At 44.1% G+C, this 17,244-nt stretch overlaps 2 protein-coding genes and 1 long non-coding RNA gene across 3 annotated transcripts; 2 read left to right on the top strand and 1 right to left on the bottom strand.

Moving 5' to 3' along the window:
• The first annotated feature begins 6 nt into the window (after positions 1-6).
• On the top strand, positions 7-2,922 carry LOC111835277 (cell division cycle-associated protein 7-like). Its single transcript, XM_023795402.2, has 9 exons — positions 7-154; positions 283-396; positions 740-1,015; positions 1,238-1,324; positions 1,466-1,621; positions 1,769-1,912; positions 1,998-2,147; positions 2,292-2,428; positions 2,816-2,922. Exons 1-9 carry the CDS (start codon positions 146-148, stop codon positions 2,850-2,852), a joined length of 1,110 nt encoding a protein of 369 aa, XP_023651170.1. The 5' UTR covers positions 7-145; the 3' UTR covers positions 2,853-2,922.
• A 2,379-nt stretch (positions 2,923-5,301) lies between these two features.
• sp1 (sp1 transcription factor) lies at positions 5,302-14,569 on the bottom strand. Its single transcript, XM_023795400.2, has 6 exons — positions 14,259-14,569; positions 13,522-13,601; positions 11,344-12,661; positions 8,806-8,959; positions 7,718-7,911; positions 5,302-7,634 (listed from the first exon to the last, which is right to left on the bottom strand). The coding sequence occupies exons 1-6, from the start codon at positions 14,263-14,265 to the stop codon at positions 7,333-7,335; spliced, it is 2,055 nt and encodes a 684-aa protein (XP_023651168.1). The 5' UTR covers positions 14,266-14,569; the 3' UTR covers positions 5,302-7,332.
• On the top strand, positions 13,248-14,175 carry LOC111835278 (uncharacterized). Its single transcript, XR_002836202.2, has 2 exons — positions 13,248-13,626; positions 13,697-14,175. It is a non-coding gene; the product is annotated as an uncharacterized lncRNA (long non-coding RNA).
• Positions 14,570-17,244: the final 2,675 nt, after the last annotated feature.

The following is a 17,244-nucleotide window of genomic DNA, read 5'->3' as shown; positions in this document are numbered from 1 at the left end:
ATCCTAATTGGCTTCAGGAAAATACAATTAAAATGCATGCGAACCAATTAAAAACAATATCCCGGTGAGTGGTTTGCAGGCTGATATTTAGGCAGATATTCGTACGCATTTGAATTTTGTGTTGCGATTTGTGGAAACGGATATAATGGAACAGGTAATGATATTTCTTTATTATTACACGAAGAGTCGTAAGGACATATTTACTTTTTCGAAACTTTCCAGGAGCTACACAATTAGATCGGAAATACGGCTCACTGCACTAATGCATATTTTTCTCGGTAGACTCTGTCGTCGTTTTCTAGGGACGTCGCAGATATTTTCGCAGAAAATTCCGACAACGATAAAACCTTCTACGGATTTTCTGACTGCGAAATAAGCGGTGTCGGCGATTTGAAGGTTGGCCCTGGACGTGCATATTCATGACTTGATGGTCAGAAATAAATGTCATCTACCAGTTGTTTGACTCGAAATGTCGTTCAGTTTATACATACATACTTTTAACATGACGCCTAACATGCAAATAATTGTAATGTTATGACATAAGGAGTTTGGCTGTTTAGTATTATTACAAATTCAAAATTGTGAGTGTTCTTAATAGAATTTTTAGGTTGGGTACTTTTTAAAAATTTTAATATAAAAGATTGTTTCCCTCAGATTTTACCTTCCACCCACCCCAGTGTCTGCTGGTACTTTTTGATGTTTCATTAACTAGTACTGTTATTTGTTCTCCATTTTCCAGAGTTCGGATAGCGACGACGCTGCTGTCAAACACAAGGTCCCAGATCGCAAACCTTCCCACCGTTTTACCATTAGGGTGGCCCTGCGTTCCCGCGCAAACAATACCCAGAGCGAAGATGAGGATGAGAAGGGAGAATGGCCTGAAAATGATGGGAAAACAGAGTTTAATTTGAAGGAAAAGGGGGAATGTGGCGAGCCGTTACCTCCAGACTCGGACGATGAAGCGGAGGGTTATCTGGAAAAACGAGCCTTAAACATCAAAGCTAATAAAGCAATGGTATGAGCTAGGAAGCAAGTTCACTTAATCATTTAAATGTATTTTTTCCCCCACTAACAAACCAAAAGTATGTACAAGTGTCCTGTTACTCTTTATTGTATGGCGAGAGCTAGGCCTCTTAACTCCACAGTATTAGGGTGCAAGTTCCATGAAACATGTGGTTGGTGTTTATGGCTTTGAAGCAGCGGCCTGCTATAATCTCCATATCTTTTGGCCTTGCAGCTGGCTCGGTTAATGGCAGATCTGCAGATGATGCCTGGTGCTGTACAGAAGAGCCCACAGGTGGATCGACCAAAGGGCCAGCGGAGCGTGAGCAAGCATTTCTGATGACGTCTTTGGCCTGGCTGTGGATGAATCCATTCAGTGTCTATGGTGCTATTAACCAGGCGTAATGATTGCTGGATATTGTCTTATCTGTCAATAACGGCGTGTTAACTTGAATTTCCCCAGCGGGCTCCCCCCTCCACTCCAGCTGCCAGTGGAGGTCGGCGGTACCCTGAGCGAGCCTCTAGGAGGCAGACTCGCTCCATGGGAAATTATCAAGAGACTTCAGTCCCCCAGAAAGAGAAGGATTTGGAGCTTACTCTTGAGGAAGAACTTATGGAGGTATGCATTGTGTATTGTGGCAGCAAATGTTGGAATTATAACTCAAATCTAAGATCAGGGTTTGGGAATATTTGTTCTGGAAGTATGTGTCAATATGCTTTCTGCGAAACTGCAGATGTGATGCAGTGAGGATTCTGGCACTTGCAGGTCCGACAAGCTCCTCGCCGTCGTGGCAACCCTCGAATAAATAAGTCCAAGCCTCACATCATGCGGGCGGTGGAGGAAATCACAGAAGACGAGCTTAATCTGGTGGCAGATGGCATGACAGACAAAGTGTACAACAGTGCCACCGTGAGTCTTGACTATAATTGTGCTTATTCACTTTTAAATGGAAGTTAGGTTTGCTGTAAAGAGCTTGTTGAACCTGTAACCTCAGGGCACCACGTGTCATCAGTGTCGGCAGAAGACCGTGGACACAAAAACCTGCTGTCGCAACACTGACTGCCGTGGGATCCAAGGTCAATTCTGTGGACCCTGCCTACGGAACCGCTACGGTGAAGACGTTCGTAAAGCTCTGCTTGACCCGGTTGGTGATTCAGCTCCTGGAATTGTTGTTTTCAGACTTCAAATTCAATAGCAACCAATGTAAAGTGAAGCATCGGAAATATCCTGAATGACCTTGCTTAGACACATGCTGACTCCAAGACCCCTCACTGCCTTCAACCCCCAGGGGTGGTGGTGTCCTCCGTGCCGTGGAATCTGCAACTGCAGCTTCTGTCGTCAGCGAGATGGTCGTTGCCCTACTGGCATCCTATTTCCTCTGGCCCAGTACCATGGCTTCAATGATGTCCACTCTTACCTCAACAGGTCAGGTACCTGGGGTGGGATTGATATTCTTACTCTGAATGAGATCTCCCACAGCTAATAAGGCACTTTACTTTGCACACCTATTACTCACTGTCATTGCCCATCTTTCTCAATTATGTGTATTTATGCTCTATATTCTTGTATGTTTTGGGTCTTTTTTTTTTTTTTTTTTTTCTTTCCTTTTTGTATTGCACTGTATTTTATGCTTGATGAATCCAGAAATCAGGTTAAAGCATTTCACTACAGTCACGCAGTGAATGATTTCATGTGTGACAAAATGTTAAACTTGAGGATTTCTGTGGCACCTGGCCTTTTCTGATTTGGTAATGGGGCTGGCATTTCTGGGGTAAAGCTCACTCTTAACCAGTATTGGTAATTATTTCACAGCCTTCGGAATAAACTGAAAAATGAAGAGGATGAGTGACCCACTCAAACACACTCAATTGCACTGCTGTTGCATAATTTTAAATGAAATAAAGGCTTAAATATGGTAATATCAAGTAGTTCCTCTTGTTCATTTCTAACTTTCACTGGCCAGTCTAGGATATCAGATCATTAGAAATGGGTTTAAAAGCAAATTACTTATGATCAGGAATGTGTACTTAAATGGGACAAATTCGTGTGTGTGGGGGGGGGGGGAGATAAGTTTGTCTTTACCATTATTGAACGTTACCATCCAGTTTGACCACAAGAGGGCACAATTTGCTAAGATGGCCTTTCTACTTTTCACAGCATTCAGCTTAATACACATTCGATGCTACTCCTCCTGCCTGGTACGTTCATTGTTCAGTTATGTCCATACACAGTTAAGCACAAAATTACTTGAACCTATGGCAAATTGGTTTATTCTGAATTATTTGATAAATTACATTTCTTACCTGGAAATGGCATAAGCATGTAATGACAGCAAGACATTGTGCTAGAGATGGTCAACTTTTCATATTTAGACATTTTACATTTTTACAAAAAATTCATTCATACCCTTAATCAATGGCAAATCTGTTGACATCACAGCAATCAAACTATTGTTAAGCAAACAGCTACAGTGGGATTTTGGATGACTTTCTCTTTTGTAAACATCTACAGGCTTTCAAGGTAGGACAGCTACCTGCCACTACTCTGGTTTCCACTTCCCTACCCAGAGACTCAAGAGGATTCAGGTCTGGACTGGCTTGGTGACTCCAGAATGTTTTAACTATTTCTTGACCACTATACTGGGCGTTTTAGATCATTGTCTTGTTGAAAGATCCAGTGCTGTCCAAGGCCAAGTTATCCTGTGGACTGCCTGATGCTCTGCTCCAGAATCTTAATGGAGTCCCCTTTTTTCATGTCACTTACTTCAAGGCTACTTGGCCCATTGGCTGAGAAACACCTTACATTCCCACCACGCTTGACTGTGAGGATGATGTTCTTGGGATTGAATGCTTTATTCTCTTGGCACACGAAAGCCAAGTCCCTGTGTCCAAATAATTCAATTTTTTTCTCATCCAACCACAGAACTGATAACCAAAAGCTTTCTTCTTTGCCCAGGTGAGCTTTTATGCGCCTGTCTTAGAGAAGTGGAGTACAACTCTTTTGGAATCCCTGGAGAACAGCCTTGTGCAGTGTCCGCTGATGTGTCTCTCAGGATGTCAGTACCCCAATTGCTCAGATGTGTCAGGATTGGCAGTGATCACTGGATTCTTGGTCCCTTCATGCCAGAGCAAGGGGTCATTTCTCACATCCTACCAACCCTTAAGGTTTTTCACAGTATAGAACCCCTTTCGACGCTTTGCACTGTGACCATTGGAAAGGCTACAGAGCCAAATCCAGCATGTGAGCAAACACAAGGCTCAACCAGAGGTCCTCACTAAGCTCTTTAGCACTTTAGCCATGACTTGCAGTTGACTAGCAGCAGACTAGAGAACTACTGCATCAGCTGTGCTCATTTTATAGTCGATTAGAACGCTCAAGAACATGGTAGTAATTACTAGGACAATATGGAATGGTACATTCTCCAATATTTGCGTAGTTTTAAGGGGAAAGAACAATAGTGGACATGGTTTTTCTTAACTCTAAAAAAAGAAAAAAAATTTGACTAACATGACACCTTGCCATCTTTTCATATACTTATGTCATTAACAGGCAGAAGAAGCCTGTTAGTCAAATTCATTATACATCAAAATTTGGCATGAATTTTGAGCTTAACTCTGTACCTGCACACACTGCAAGCTGAATGTGTGGATGCAAAGCTGCCGATGCTTTGATCTAGACAAACACTATCATGGGATTACAAGCCAGCAGGCATGAGGAAGCTATAATTCTTAAAGAATAGTCTCAAAGTTTCTGAAGTTGGTCCAATGCCTACCATGACCCAGTCTTAAGACCTCTAACATGCCACTGTAATAAAATGAACGTTACCATAAAGCACTGATTAAAAACAAAAATTAATGTTAAAATATATGTGCACTTATTGCCTTTTGCCAGAGTAATTTAAAAAATTGAGTTCAACATGATATGCAGTGTCATAATTTAAGGTTAAAGGATATTGAAGCAATATTTCCAAGATGCAGCTAATCTACTGTATGAAAGCCTCTTGATGGTTTAAACGGGGCAGCGCAACACATACATTTGCTAATTGAACTGGACCAGTTCAGAGTAAGAGGCTTGTCTGGCAGACTGACCCTGTCAGGAGAGCTCAAGCTCCAAGTACAATAATTTACTATAAAAATGACACCCTAGCAATACACTTCAATTAGGCAATATTACTAGTATGACCTGACACACACAAAGGCCCAGGTTCCTAAAGCAGAGCGAGGCATGTCTAACTGCGACGGGGGGTATGTCATGTCGAAACCAATGACAGAGCCGCAAATGACAAACACCACACGACCTTTGTGTTCATAAGGACTTTAATCCCACTGTTGCCATCTGCAGTAATGGAACCCACAAGTAAAAGATCAGCCCCCTCATATATGTATTTATAAAACAAAAACAAAATTGTATAAAGAATTCATGATGTTAAAGGGCACCAAGTTCCCTGGAAAGAAGTTACCTTAGGAAAGGAGTTTATACCAGCCAAATACTGTCCCTGGCATTATTACGTGTATATAAATATAAATATATATATATATATATTTTAGTCACCTGACATTCCCAAAGAGATACTTTAAATAATAGTTGTATACTGCCCTTTAAAAGGTTTAACATTCTTCTCTCCTGAAACTACTTCCGATTTCAGAGCCCGTCCCATGTTTGCCTGTAACGACATTCAGCCGATTGTGACTAAAACAGTATAAAAAGGTACACCTTAAACACAACGTTAAAAGATAGCTCGCCACCAGTTAGACCTTTTTAATCTGACGGACAAAAAAAAGCAAAAAAAAAAAAAAAAAAAAGAAAACCGACATATGGCACAGCTCGACAATGTCATTTATGCTTCCACAATAACTAGGATCTCCTGTGGAAACAAGTAAAGAAAGAAAAGCCAACCCTGATCCACAACAAAACAAGCAACTTGCTACAGCAGTCCAGGTAGTGGAAGTGACAGGGGCCAGGTTCCACACGGCTCCAGGACTCTGGACAGTACACCACCCCCCAAGCCTACAGTCCATCTTACCTTAAGTCCAGGACAATGGGAACCATTCCCCTTCCAGAGATCTGATATTGTGTACAAGACCTTTGGTTTGAGCATAAATTTTAACGTTTGAAATACACGCTAAAAAAAAAAAAATCCAATATTAACGAAACTGCGTTCCTCAATTAAACAAGCTAATTCTACAGGAACTGAACCCAAAAATATAGATGAACATGAAAGACAGGATGAGAATGAACCGTCCCGTCACGTTGAATGACCGACGTCCATACCTGGAGTGACAACTTTCTGAAATGCATACAACGGATGTTCTCTCTATGTCCAGCTATATACTTGGTCACACAAGATCTATTTATATAAAAATTATAACAATAACAAAAAAGCAACAATAATAATGATGATGATGATGATGAATATAACAGATTTAAGATTGTTCGTGTATGAGGCACACAGCAGAAAGGCAACATCTGGCGACCATATAAGTTGATCCTTACTACGGTGAGTTGCTGTAGATTTCCAAATCTAGAAAATATATATACAAAAAGCAAGCTATCCAAAAACAAAGCAAACAAAAACTGCTGACAGGTTTATCAAAGCATGATGGCTTATATGTGTACCTATATTATCGTTCATATAAAAGGCAAAAAAAAAGCCATAAATTCAGTGTCCTTTCACCCACAATTAATTAGTGCTCCTGGGACTGATGCTGGTGGACCCAGTTCGGCTCTCCATAGCCGCAGAGTGGTCTACACGTCCACTGACAGTCAGAGCAATCCCAGAATGACTTCGCCCAGCACCACGGTGACTTAACGAGCACTACAATGGAGTACGCTTCTGCTGGAGAGGGTACAGGCGACCTGAGAGTAAAGGGGAGCCGCCGGCCAAGAGCAGCAGCGAGGGCGCTCACTGGGAGAGTGGAGTGTGTGGTTTGGGACAGGAGCCTTCCTCACGGCAAACTCCCGATAATTCAGCAGGGTGTCCTTTGTAGCTCCAAGTGGTTGTGGAGGAAGGGGAGGGGGCAATTTTAAAGGGTAGGAAAGGGGACAATAAGAAATAAAATAAAATAGATACACTGGAGTACATGCACGTTTCTGCTGGAATCCTGACTTCTTCCCCCTTTTGCAATTTAACTTAATCAGCTCCAGTTCCCTCAGACACAAAGGATCCTCCAACTAGCACCCTGCTTTCCAGATCTGCTCTCCCCAGAATATCAGCCACACCCCTCCACAACCCTCCCCCAAGTCTTGCCAACATTTACACATCCCCACCCACCCCAGTCCAGCAGTTCCAAACCCACGGCCCACGTCTCATCTCGCCACCGTCATTGGCCTCAGTAGCCATTGCTGTTCATGTTAATGGAGTGGATGTCAGCCACCTGCATGACATTGACGCCGCTTCTGGCTAGCCGTGAGATGCTTTCGGGTGACAGCGTCTCCATGGTGATGAGGGCGTGCTGGTCTGATGGGACTCCGCCTGTGGCCACAGAGTCTGAGCCAGTGGTGGAAGAGGTGGTTTCACTGGTTGCGTTGGTAGCAGCTCCCTTCTTGTTCAGGTGGGTTTTGATGTGCTTGGACAAGTGATCACTCCGCATGAAGCGTTTGGGACATTCTGGGCATGAGAACTTCTTTTCTCCTAAGGACCAAATGCTCTTGTTAGGAGATATGTAGTGTTTTTCATTAAAACAAAAACAAACCCACAGGACCAAACGATCTTACCAGTGTGCGTCCGCTTATGCCGCTGCAGCTCATCAGACCGAGTGAAGCGCTTCCCACAGAAGGACCAGGAGCAGACAAAGGGCCTCTCTCCAGTGTGCCATCGCAGGTGGGCCCGCAGGTGGGAGGTCTTGCCATACACCTTCCCGCAGCCTGGGATGTGACAGATGTGCTGCTTTTTCTTGCCAGGGTCACTGCTGCAATAATGTAGACGCAAGTCAGTAAACCCCACGAGAGGGTGGGGGGGGGGGGGGGGGGGGGGACCTGTAAAGTTAACATCTTAAGGTGGCCACATACTTCAAACGAAAAATCGGTAGAAAAAGTTGTTTTAGCAATATGACGTTGTACGAGTGGTGATTACAGGCACACAGCCTGTGTTGGGTCCTGAAGGCAAACAGTTTCATTTTTCCCCAGAATCATGTGACGTTTGTGGAATGCTTGCATTTCATTAGCATGTAACCTTGAGTGTCAGTTAATTGTTGCCTTCCCTCTGTGTGCTGCTGCTAGTATTATATCAACAGCAGCTGTTAATTGAATCAAGAGCAACTTGAATTTCTCCCACAATCACCACAATACTTTTATTTGTGCTCTTTGTGGGTCTCTTACATTGGAAACATTCCGCATCCTGTTGGGTTATGGCGTGACAGAATGAACGGCAGAAGCGTAGTTTTAAGCATGCAACATGTTCAATTTCATTTTGTCTGGTCCGTTTAAAGTGTGCGGCCAACTTTATCCAGGCTCCTCCCTGCCAATTATACCCAATGCACCGCTAGGCCACTGGACTAGTGGGTTATAAGAATTGTTAGATGGACAGCAATGGTTTTCAGTCAACCATAAATATACAGATAGCTAAGATCAACATGCTCCAGATCACAAGGACTGAACCAAACTAGAAGCCACAAAGTTTGTGGCAACACCAAACGGGATCACTGCTACAAAACTTCTGCAAAAGTTATATTGTCGAGATTATGTATCACATCACACTTTACCTCTATAAATAAAAATGTTGAAGAGTGTGGAAACACACGCAGACACAAAATGGAAACCACTGAAGACACATTGTGATGACATGATGGATTGCGGATACATACCGTCCTTCACCCTCCTTGCAGTAGGGACAGGTACAGGCCTCCCGGCGTGTACGACGACTGGGAGGTTGTGGGCTGGTCTCTCCTCCATCATCTATGGCTGTGCTATCATCTAGGCTGTCTCCACCCACCCCACTGGTTTGCAGACCCTGGTCTCCTAAGGGAAGGAAGGAGCAACCGTCTTACTAAAACAGTCACTGGCAGCTACCCTACACATATCTGGACTACAGATTTTATATAAACATTAGGGAAGGGGGAAAAAAATGTGTGACCAGCATCACCAGTTAAATGCATAATTTTTGTAGGACAGTCACACTGCATTACCGTGGACAGATCTCCTTTGCATGCCAATACATGTCATGTGACACCTTTAACTAGACCTACCTAAAACACTTAAAGAATAATTCACTGCCATTTATAGTTAAAATTATCTGTTTAGGGCAGAAAGCAAAATGTTGTTGGGTTCATCCGAATAACCTAATGAGTTCTGACAATAAGTAAAACGAGTACAACAGAAATTCCTAGAAGTACCACACCCTGGTGTTTCATGACATCCATACTGGGGCCACTTTAATGCCCCCTGGGTCTCAGATACCTCAGAACTCCTCCCCACCTTCTTCTAAGAAGCAGGGGGCACCGTTCTGTTTGGACAAACTCACACCAAGTCTTATTCATGCTTGAAATCATGCAGGAACCAGCATTGACACTTTGGCTAAGAGCCAGACAAGCGACTAAAACTGTAAAATGGAGTGGTAAATGCGTACCAGACAGCCAGCTATGCATTTACACTATTGGTTTCTTGTATGTGGATCTTATCACAACTAGCAATTATGCCCCTCCCCCCACTCAAGGGAGTTCTCAGAAAAGAACAAAAACAATCCAAGCTGATCTTCCAGCCAATTAAACTGCACTGCCTTTTGAGGTAAGTTCTGTAGATGTCCAGGCACAAGTGTGTTTACCCCGTTACCTTATTATATCTGCTTCTGAGCTGAGAATTGACTCTCAGGAAACAGGAAGAGTGCCCAAGGACAGAGGGAAGGAAATTCGTAACCTGCCCTAAAGTCCAATGGAAAACCTGTAGCATATGCCTCACACACTAAAGCTCTGAGAGTATGACCCTTGCTCACTTCAACAGGAAATAAAAACAGTAAAGCGCTAGTTAAATAAACGGGACACGTGACTCGTCTCCTCCTCTCTAGAGGAGGGCGGTTTGGCCTGCGATAAGTCCACCCAGAGCCTGGGCAAAGTGGGCGGTGTCCAGTTACACCCATCCATTGTACCAGTTCTCTGTCAAAACACGATTCACACGCACCCACGTTGCTGCAAGTGCAAAGTGTCACATGCCATGAAGCTTACACCAGTCAGCTACTGCACAATACACAGCTTTTGCAAAAACCGACCAAACCAGTGCGGTCGGCAGAAAGAAAATAGGAAGCCAGCCCATCCTACCCAACATGTAGTCACTTTGTTATAATGTCAATTTTGCCTATGGCCCGACACAAACAGCTTCAGCCAGATTACACGTTATTGGCTATTAATGAGGGGGAAAAATATGTTCTGCTTTCTAATCAGGTATTGTACAACAAGCATCCTACAAATAACTTCAAGACTGAGGAGCAGAGAAAGCCAAAGCACAGCTAGAAATCCAGGTTAAAACGAAAGTGGACAACTTAACTGCAATGCAAAAAATGCCGCATGTCATTTTACAAATGTCAACCTGCTTAGCCTCCAAATAACAGATTGACAATCTTTCTCACAGTAGCTAACTCACCAAGGCAACATTGGCTACAACTAAAATTATCCCTCTCATGAAGTACTTGGCTTATGACCCCTCACAAACACTTTAAAAATCACATGTACTTTTTACATGTTTGTTATTTTTACTCATTTACTATAACGTGAGTACAAGATGGATATCTCAGATATTTTTTCCAATGCCAATGCATTCATCAAGCAGAGTATTTAAACTGGACTGATTTCTATGTGTCACAATGTAGAAAAGAGCTGGCCCCATATTTAAAAGAGCTCCCTAAATTTTTCATTATGAAAATATTACCTTCTCACCAGTTTATTTGCATACATATTCCAATTTGCCTTTGCTTGCATAAAAAAGGACAATTTGGAAAGCAGCCCATTTCATGCAATCAATATTAGCATCCAATGGATTATGGTTTATTGACCAGCAAGGATCACACAGCATTAAACTGTCTTTTGTGTTCACATTGCTGTTAAATGCCGACTTTTGAGAAGCAATTGGCAGCTGCATCCCTGCTGTGGCCAGTTACGTAGAAACATCGCAAACAGCCCCTATGTTACACTGAGGGATTTTACACTGTCACAATCAAGCAAATATCAGAGGCAGAAATCATAAGCTAACATTCCAGCTCTAACAAAAGTTAAGAAGGTTTAATATATGCTTAATACAAATTTCATTTCAGAGACTTTCCCTTAAAGTGACACGTTTCTCAGTCCTCAAAGGAAAAGAAAAACTCCACCGTTAGTAAAAACACTAAAGGAAAGGCGACACCCGCCTATGCCTACCTGTTGCAATGGCAATGGGGACCCCCTGCAGCTGGTGCATCTGGAGGCCTGTATTGCTCAGTGTGTTCAAGTTGATGGTCTGCAGGCCAGGCAGCTGCACGGGGTTCACTGTGACCCCGCCTGCGCTGCCCGTCTGTGCCAACTGAGGAAGTGACTGCAGAGACTGTACTGGGGCGAGCGTGATCTGGGCTCCAGTGGGACTCTGCAGCTGCAGCGTCTGCCAACTGACTTGACCATTGGGGCCCAGGGTACGCACGAGAATGGGGCTGGCGTTGGGGATGGCTTGAATTTGCAGGTTCTGCAGGGCGTCCTGTGGCAGTGCCTGTGCAAAGACTTGTCCGCCAGCACCAGCCTGTAGGGTTTGCAGGGAATGTCCTCCTTGGAGAAGCTGCTGAGGCTGAATGAGAATTTGCTGTGGCTGCTGCTGTTGTTGGCCATCTCGGTTATCTGGCTGCACTGAGCTCTGGAAACTGCTGCTGCTCTGAGACTGCGTCCCACCTCCATAGGAGGTAGCTGCCTGAGTGGTAATGGTAGCCGTGGAGCTAGTGTAGTACCCAGTCCCAGTGGTAGAAGATACTGGCTGCTGTAGGAGCTGCTGGGAGGACCCTGAAGATCCAACCCCAGTGGCATCACCACCAGTGCCTCCTGTGGCTACAGGCAGAAGGGTGATGTTCCCATTGAGCGACACAGGCATGTTGGCCAAGAACGGAGTCTGGTTCTGTATGTTACCCAAGCCCAGGTTCTGCAGTGGGATCGCTTGCTGGATAAGGCCAGGCATGGTTAAGATGTTCCCGGTACCCGCCCCCCGATTGGCAGTTGCGATCAGCTGCTGCCCACCGCCAGGAGAGGACACCAGCTGGAACTGTCCTGCCGCTGCTGCTGTTGGGTCCTGCTGGGCTGTGGCAAACTGGAGCTGCTGTCCATCCACCGTCTGGAACTGGGGGATGACCTGATACTGGATGTTGGGCATGACCCCAGACAGGGCAGTGAGGACCTGCTGGCCAGGTATAGTGGGAGTGGCGGCTACTACATACTGCTGCCCTGGCTGGCCTGTAGCCGCCTGCCTGTTCTTCCCCGCCTCGGCCATGGTACCCTGCCCGGACGTTGTGGTGCCGGAAGTGCTGGTACCAGAAGACTGCTGAGCGCTGACCGGGATGATCTGCCAGCCATTGGGCGTTTGGGTCAGCTGGGCCTGGTCTAAAAGCTGACCCTGCTGCTGGGACTGCTGCTGCTCGGACTCTGCGTCACCCTCACCGGGAGTGTCGATGCGACTGCAGGTGGCAGCCAGCAGAGCCAAGGGAGACGGCTGCTGAGAGTCCTGTAAGTGGTAAGAATGGGCACCGGTCCTTTGTCAACAGTTACTGCTAAAGAGGTCTTGATTCAGTCTGTTTAAGTTTTTAAAACTGTTTAGAGGGTTTTTTCCATTCTCATAACAAACTTGAAAAACACATTCTATGGTTTAATGACAGCAATATTAAAAATCAGTTGTGCTAATCTTAAGCCATACCAGTTGTCTGTGCAATAAATTTAAGCAATCATAAAAAGACAAATACGTCCACATTAATACCCGATTAAACAAAAAAAATAAAACAAATCCAAACGAAATAGCGATATATGGAAAGCCAGCAAAAAAAATCAATCAAAAAAATGATAAAGGAAAAATAAGATTTCCGATGGGCCGTTTCAATGTTGTTTTCTCCACTATTAGTTACATGAGCTTTGAATTTCGGAGGGAGGGAAGCATGCGCGCTTCGGCAAATGGGTGGGATTAAAAGGGCTTTTTTTTTCAACCGAAGGCTGGCCACGCATCCCCTCCCCTCCCCCCTTCCACCCCCTCTCCCTCCCATCTTTTTTTCTACCCTATAAACACACTTATTCGCTGGAAGCCACCCCCCGAAGGACAGCCAAAGTGGGCCGAGCAGACCGCTCTCAAAGTGCGGGGCTTCTGACAGGAACACCCCGGTCAAGCCCATTTCACCTCCGCTTTGGTGCCTCGGCTCTCCCCACACAAATGACATGTGCTCAAGTGAAATCGACCGAGCAGGTCTGCCCAGTAACTCAGCAGAATCACATTTCTACCAGAAATTAACTGCGAGTTTACGTCGTTACGATTACTAAACGCGGATTAAAAATATCTACGAAATAAGCTTAAAGCGAAAGAAGGGAAAAAAAACTTACCTGCCCCGTATTCGAGTTTCGTTTTTGAAGGAAACCTCCACCGCTTTCCACCAACGCGGCCATTTCATCTTGCTGTTGGTCTGCGTGAGGAAGGAGAAACTAGTGGTAAGTTTAACCAGTCCTGCAGCTAACCAGAGCATCGACGTGGTCATTAAGCGCTCTCCTTTTACCGCAGACCGACCTGGCGACAACCTTAAACTTGTCACGCTAGTTCCACGCCGCGGACTCGGCGCTCAACGTCGAGTAACCGCGAAAGCTGAAGGAGACGTCGCCGTGAAAACGACCTGACGGCCGCCTAACCGGACTTTAAAAAGTCAGCCGACGACGTCGAATGTAAAAGCAAAAATCCCGACGACTACGCTAAGCTGTCTTGATTTTGAACTCCCAACTCCGCCGCAACGAACTCGCCGCCCCGAAATTTCACACACCGTTTGTATTATTACTACTACGCTTGTGGTGGGAAAAGGTAACCAGTTTCTGCACTATTCGTTACAGTAACGATAACGACGTTTTTGGCATCTAGCTGGCTAGTTAGCAAGGTAGCTAAGCCAACTTTGCTGAAATGCTAACTACCTAGCAAGTTCAGCGCCTGTGCATGAAACATTCTGGTTTCACGGAGCGAGGGACAATTTTATTAAATTTTATTTGAAACAACTTTTTAAGCATCCGGTTCTTTATTTCTGGCAGTTTGGTTGGCGTTTTACCAAAAGTAATTTACTTTTAAAGAGTTCACTTACCACTCATAATTTTGAGACGGGAGGAGTTTCACGGGCTTCGTTTGGGCTGACATCAACTTAGAAACGACGCAACCAATCTTGACAGCGTCACGGCAGAGGAGAACGAGGAGAAACTCTGTTCCAATTGCAGCGCGCAATCTCGCGTCCTTGTCCAATCGGAATCTCCAGTGGGATGATCCACCATTAGTTATGTCCTCAGCCGCGTTTTTTACTGTGTAGGTAAGGAATGTTGGGCGTGAGCGACGTGCTTCACAAGCCAATAAAATATGGGCATAGTCACCAAGGGGCTGGTAATATCCAATGGAAATTTGATTTTGGGGCGGTATTTGGGTGGGGTCATCTTGGGGTAGGTTGTATTGCTGCAGGCTTGACTGACATTACGTCGACATGAGGGATGATTATTTTTTGGCGGAAAAGGCGCCATTGACAAATATGGCATTGACTAAATAAATTATCTATAAACATTCTTCCAACGTAAAAGTAATCGCTGCTGCCGCCAGATAATAACGAAATCCACACTAGTGTATACGTTTCATCCAAATGACGAATCATTACTTATTCTTATGCTTTACGTGTGAATGTGACTCGTCTGTCATTGTTGAATAAAATTACCCGAATAAAAAATTAATGTGCTTACATAATGCTTATAATTTAACGAGAATACATGCAGTACTTTTCACACGCTTCATTTCATACGCTCGAAGTGGTGAGCTACTTCATTTGGCACACAAGCTTAAGGCGAATACTGAAATAAAAAACACCTTTATCGATTTCCGTGTACGTATTTATTACTATATTACCTGCAACAGCACCAAGCTTGTGTTTACCGCTGTACGCTGAATGTCATTTACTTTTTTTAACTGTATTATTCTACCTAAACAAGCTCCGTTTTCTCAGGTCCATGCGAGTAGGGAGGGAGGGTAGTAAAAGTTGCTCGCAGACTGCGAGGAAGAGACAGACCAATAGCTGGACACTCCCTGCAGTCCAGTAGGTTGAGAGATAGATGGGTGATTTAAGGGGGAGGGGAGAAGGTGGGGCAGAGAGAGGTCAGTCAGCGAGAACGGGCGTGGGGGCCGGTTGGTGACTCCCAAGTGGGGGTGGCGGGGGTGGGAATCACCAAAAGCACATGCCAGTTCCATCGCATGTAAACATTGCAGTCCCACTGACGGTGGAATTGCCATGCTTGTCTTTGTTCCTGCGTTTTGGGCTGTACAATGTTGAGAAACTATTCACAAGTCACCTGGTTGCATCCCCCCACACACACACTCACATTATTTCTGGAGCATTTCAAGGACTTCATTGTAATTTGTGCAGGTGTGGTTCATATGTGTGACTGATTTTTGTGAGTATAAAAATAATTTTAAAAAATTAACAGATATTTGAAATGTTACTTTTATGAATGAAAGGAATCAGTATGTATCCACATTACCATTTAAGTTTAGCATAGTATTTTTGCAAATTATTATTTTTTAACTGCTGGTTTCAGTTCTTGGTTAGTGATACTATACTACAAATTTGAACCCCTAGCCATAAATAAAACATATAGCACATTAATACAGATTGCACACTATTTAAGAATACTTGAGGAATTATTACAGTCAAACAGGTATAATATAACAAATTACAACACTTACACAATTGATGACCAGCAGCACTAAATGACACAACAATGTATTAAACCCCATATATCAATGCCATAAAAGCTGTTTAAAAGACACATACGACATTATTAATAAACTTAATTTGTGTCCTTTTCTTGTCATGCCCCAACCTGGCCATCAGAGGGAGCCAAGGAGCAGAGTTTCTCACCTAAATCCACCTGCTTAGTAGTTGATTGTATAAGTAGCATGAGCGATTTTAGTATTTGATCCTTAGGGGGACTCAGCCCCCAGTAGGGTTATCACTTACAGTCTGAAGAAAAACAGGGCTGAGACAAAAAATATGTCAGTTGAAGCCCCCCTAAACAGAATCTAAAATCGCCTATGATAATTGTAGAAAGGACCTACATCCTTGTGTAGTTTGGTACTGTCATGGAAATACAATAACCAGGCGTTTGACTTGTATTTCTATCTTTGGTAAATGGGCTACTAATCTACAGTGGGACTTGCAACTACATTGGAGGAAGAGCCTTTCTAGCAAGCGCTGTGATATGCTTTGATCCCTAAACCTAACCTTAGCCTGAACCCCTTTTCCAAGCCTCATAACCAGCACAGTGGCACAGTGGTCAGCGCTGTTGGTTCACACCTCTGGAACTGGAGCTTAGCATCTCCACCGTGTGAGTTTGTATGTCCCCCTGTGTCATCGTGGGGATTCCTCCGGATTCTCCAGTTTAACCCCCACAGAAAAAAAAGCCTTGCTCCCATAGATTCCAGGATAGGCTCCGGACCCCTGCAACCCTGTAGAGGACAGGCAGGCATTAAAAATGGGTGGATGGATGGATAGTTTCATACAGTACAAATATACAATTAGCGATGGTACCAGTGTACCTATATGAAAAAAACATCATTGTGCCAATAAAAATGTGGAGGAAACAAAATGAATTTGCAGATTGATTTAACACTTGTACAGCATTTTGAAAAATACCAGATCCACTCCATCTATATCTCTGGCCTTGAAGTTAGCACTGGACACTAATGCAAAGACACAAAATAGAATATAAATCGATTCATCTGCTCCTGACAAGGGATCCCATGGCACTGAACCAAAGGTAAGTGATGAGAAGTATATCAATAGCGAAGTATATAAATAGATGAGTGGAGAGATCTTAAATGAAATGACGGTTATTTATTTGCACATGTGCACAAGATGGAATAACATTGTAATTCTTAAGTTTTCGCATATCCCATCATGCTCTCCTTTCAGACAGACACACAGGCGACGGTAAAGCTAGGGGTCAGAGTGTGAGTACAGGGTCCACTATTTACAGGGCGCCCCTAGAGCATTTTAGGGGGCATTGCACTAGGGCTCAACAGAGATTTAACTACTC

The sequence above is a fragment of the Paramormyrops kingsleyae genome, chromosome 8 (genome assembly GCF_048594095.1).
Source record: "Paramormyrops kingsleyae isolate MSU_618 chromosome 8, PKINGS_0.4, whole genome shotgun sequence".
NCBI lineage: Eukaryota > Metazoa > Chordata > Actinopteri > Osteoglossiformes > Mormyridae > Paramormyrops > Paramormyrops kingsleyae.
The sequence above is the reverse complement of the archived record's forward strand: the minus strand, read 5'-3'. Positions and strand labels throughout refer to the sequence as shown.

Bases quoted from the DNA above. Each gene is read 5' to 3' on its own strand.
- LOC111835277 (XM_023795402.2), top strand. The intron at 397-739 runs GTTGGCCCTGGA...TCCATTTTCCAG, and splicing joins GCGGTGTCGGCGATTTGAAG to AGTTCGGATAGCGACGACGC. The intron at 1,622-1,768 runs GTATGCATTGTG...TGGCACTTGCAG, and splicing joins TTGAGGAAGAACTTATGGAG to GTCCGACAAGCTCCTCGCCG.
- sp1 (XM_023795400.2), bottom strand. The intron at 7,912-8,805 runs GTATGTATCCGC...ACATTATTGCAG, and splicing joins TGCAAGGAGGGTGAAGGACG to CAGTGACCCTGGCAAGAAAA. The intron at 7,635-7,717 runs GTAAGATCGTTT...TTTGGTCCTTAG, and splicing joins GCATAAGCGGACGCACACTG to GAGAAAAGAAGTTCTCATGC.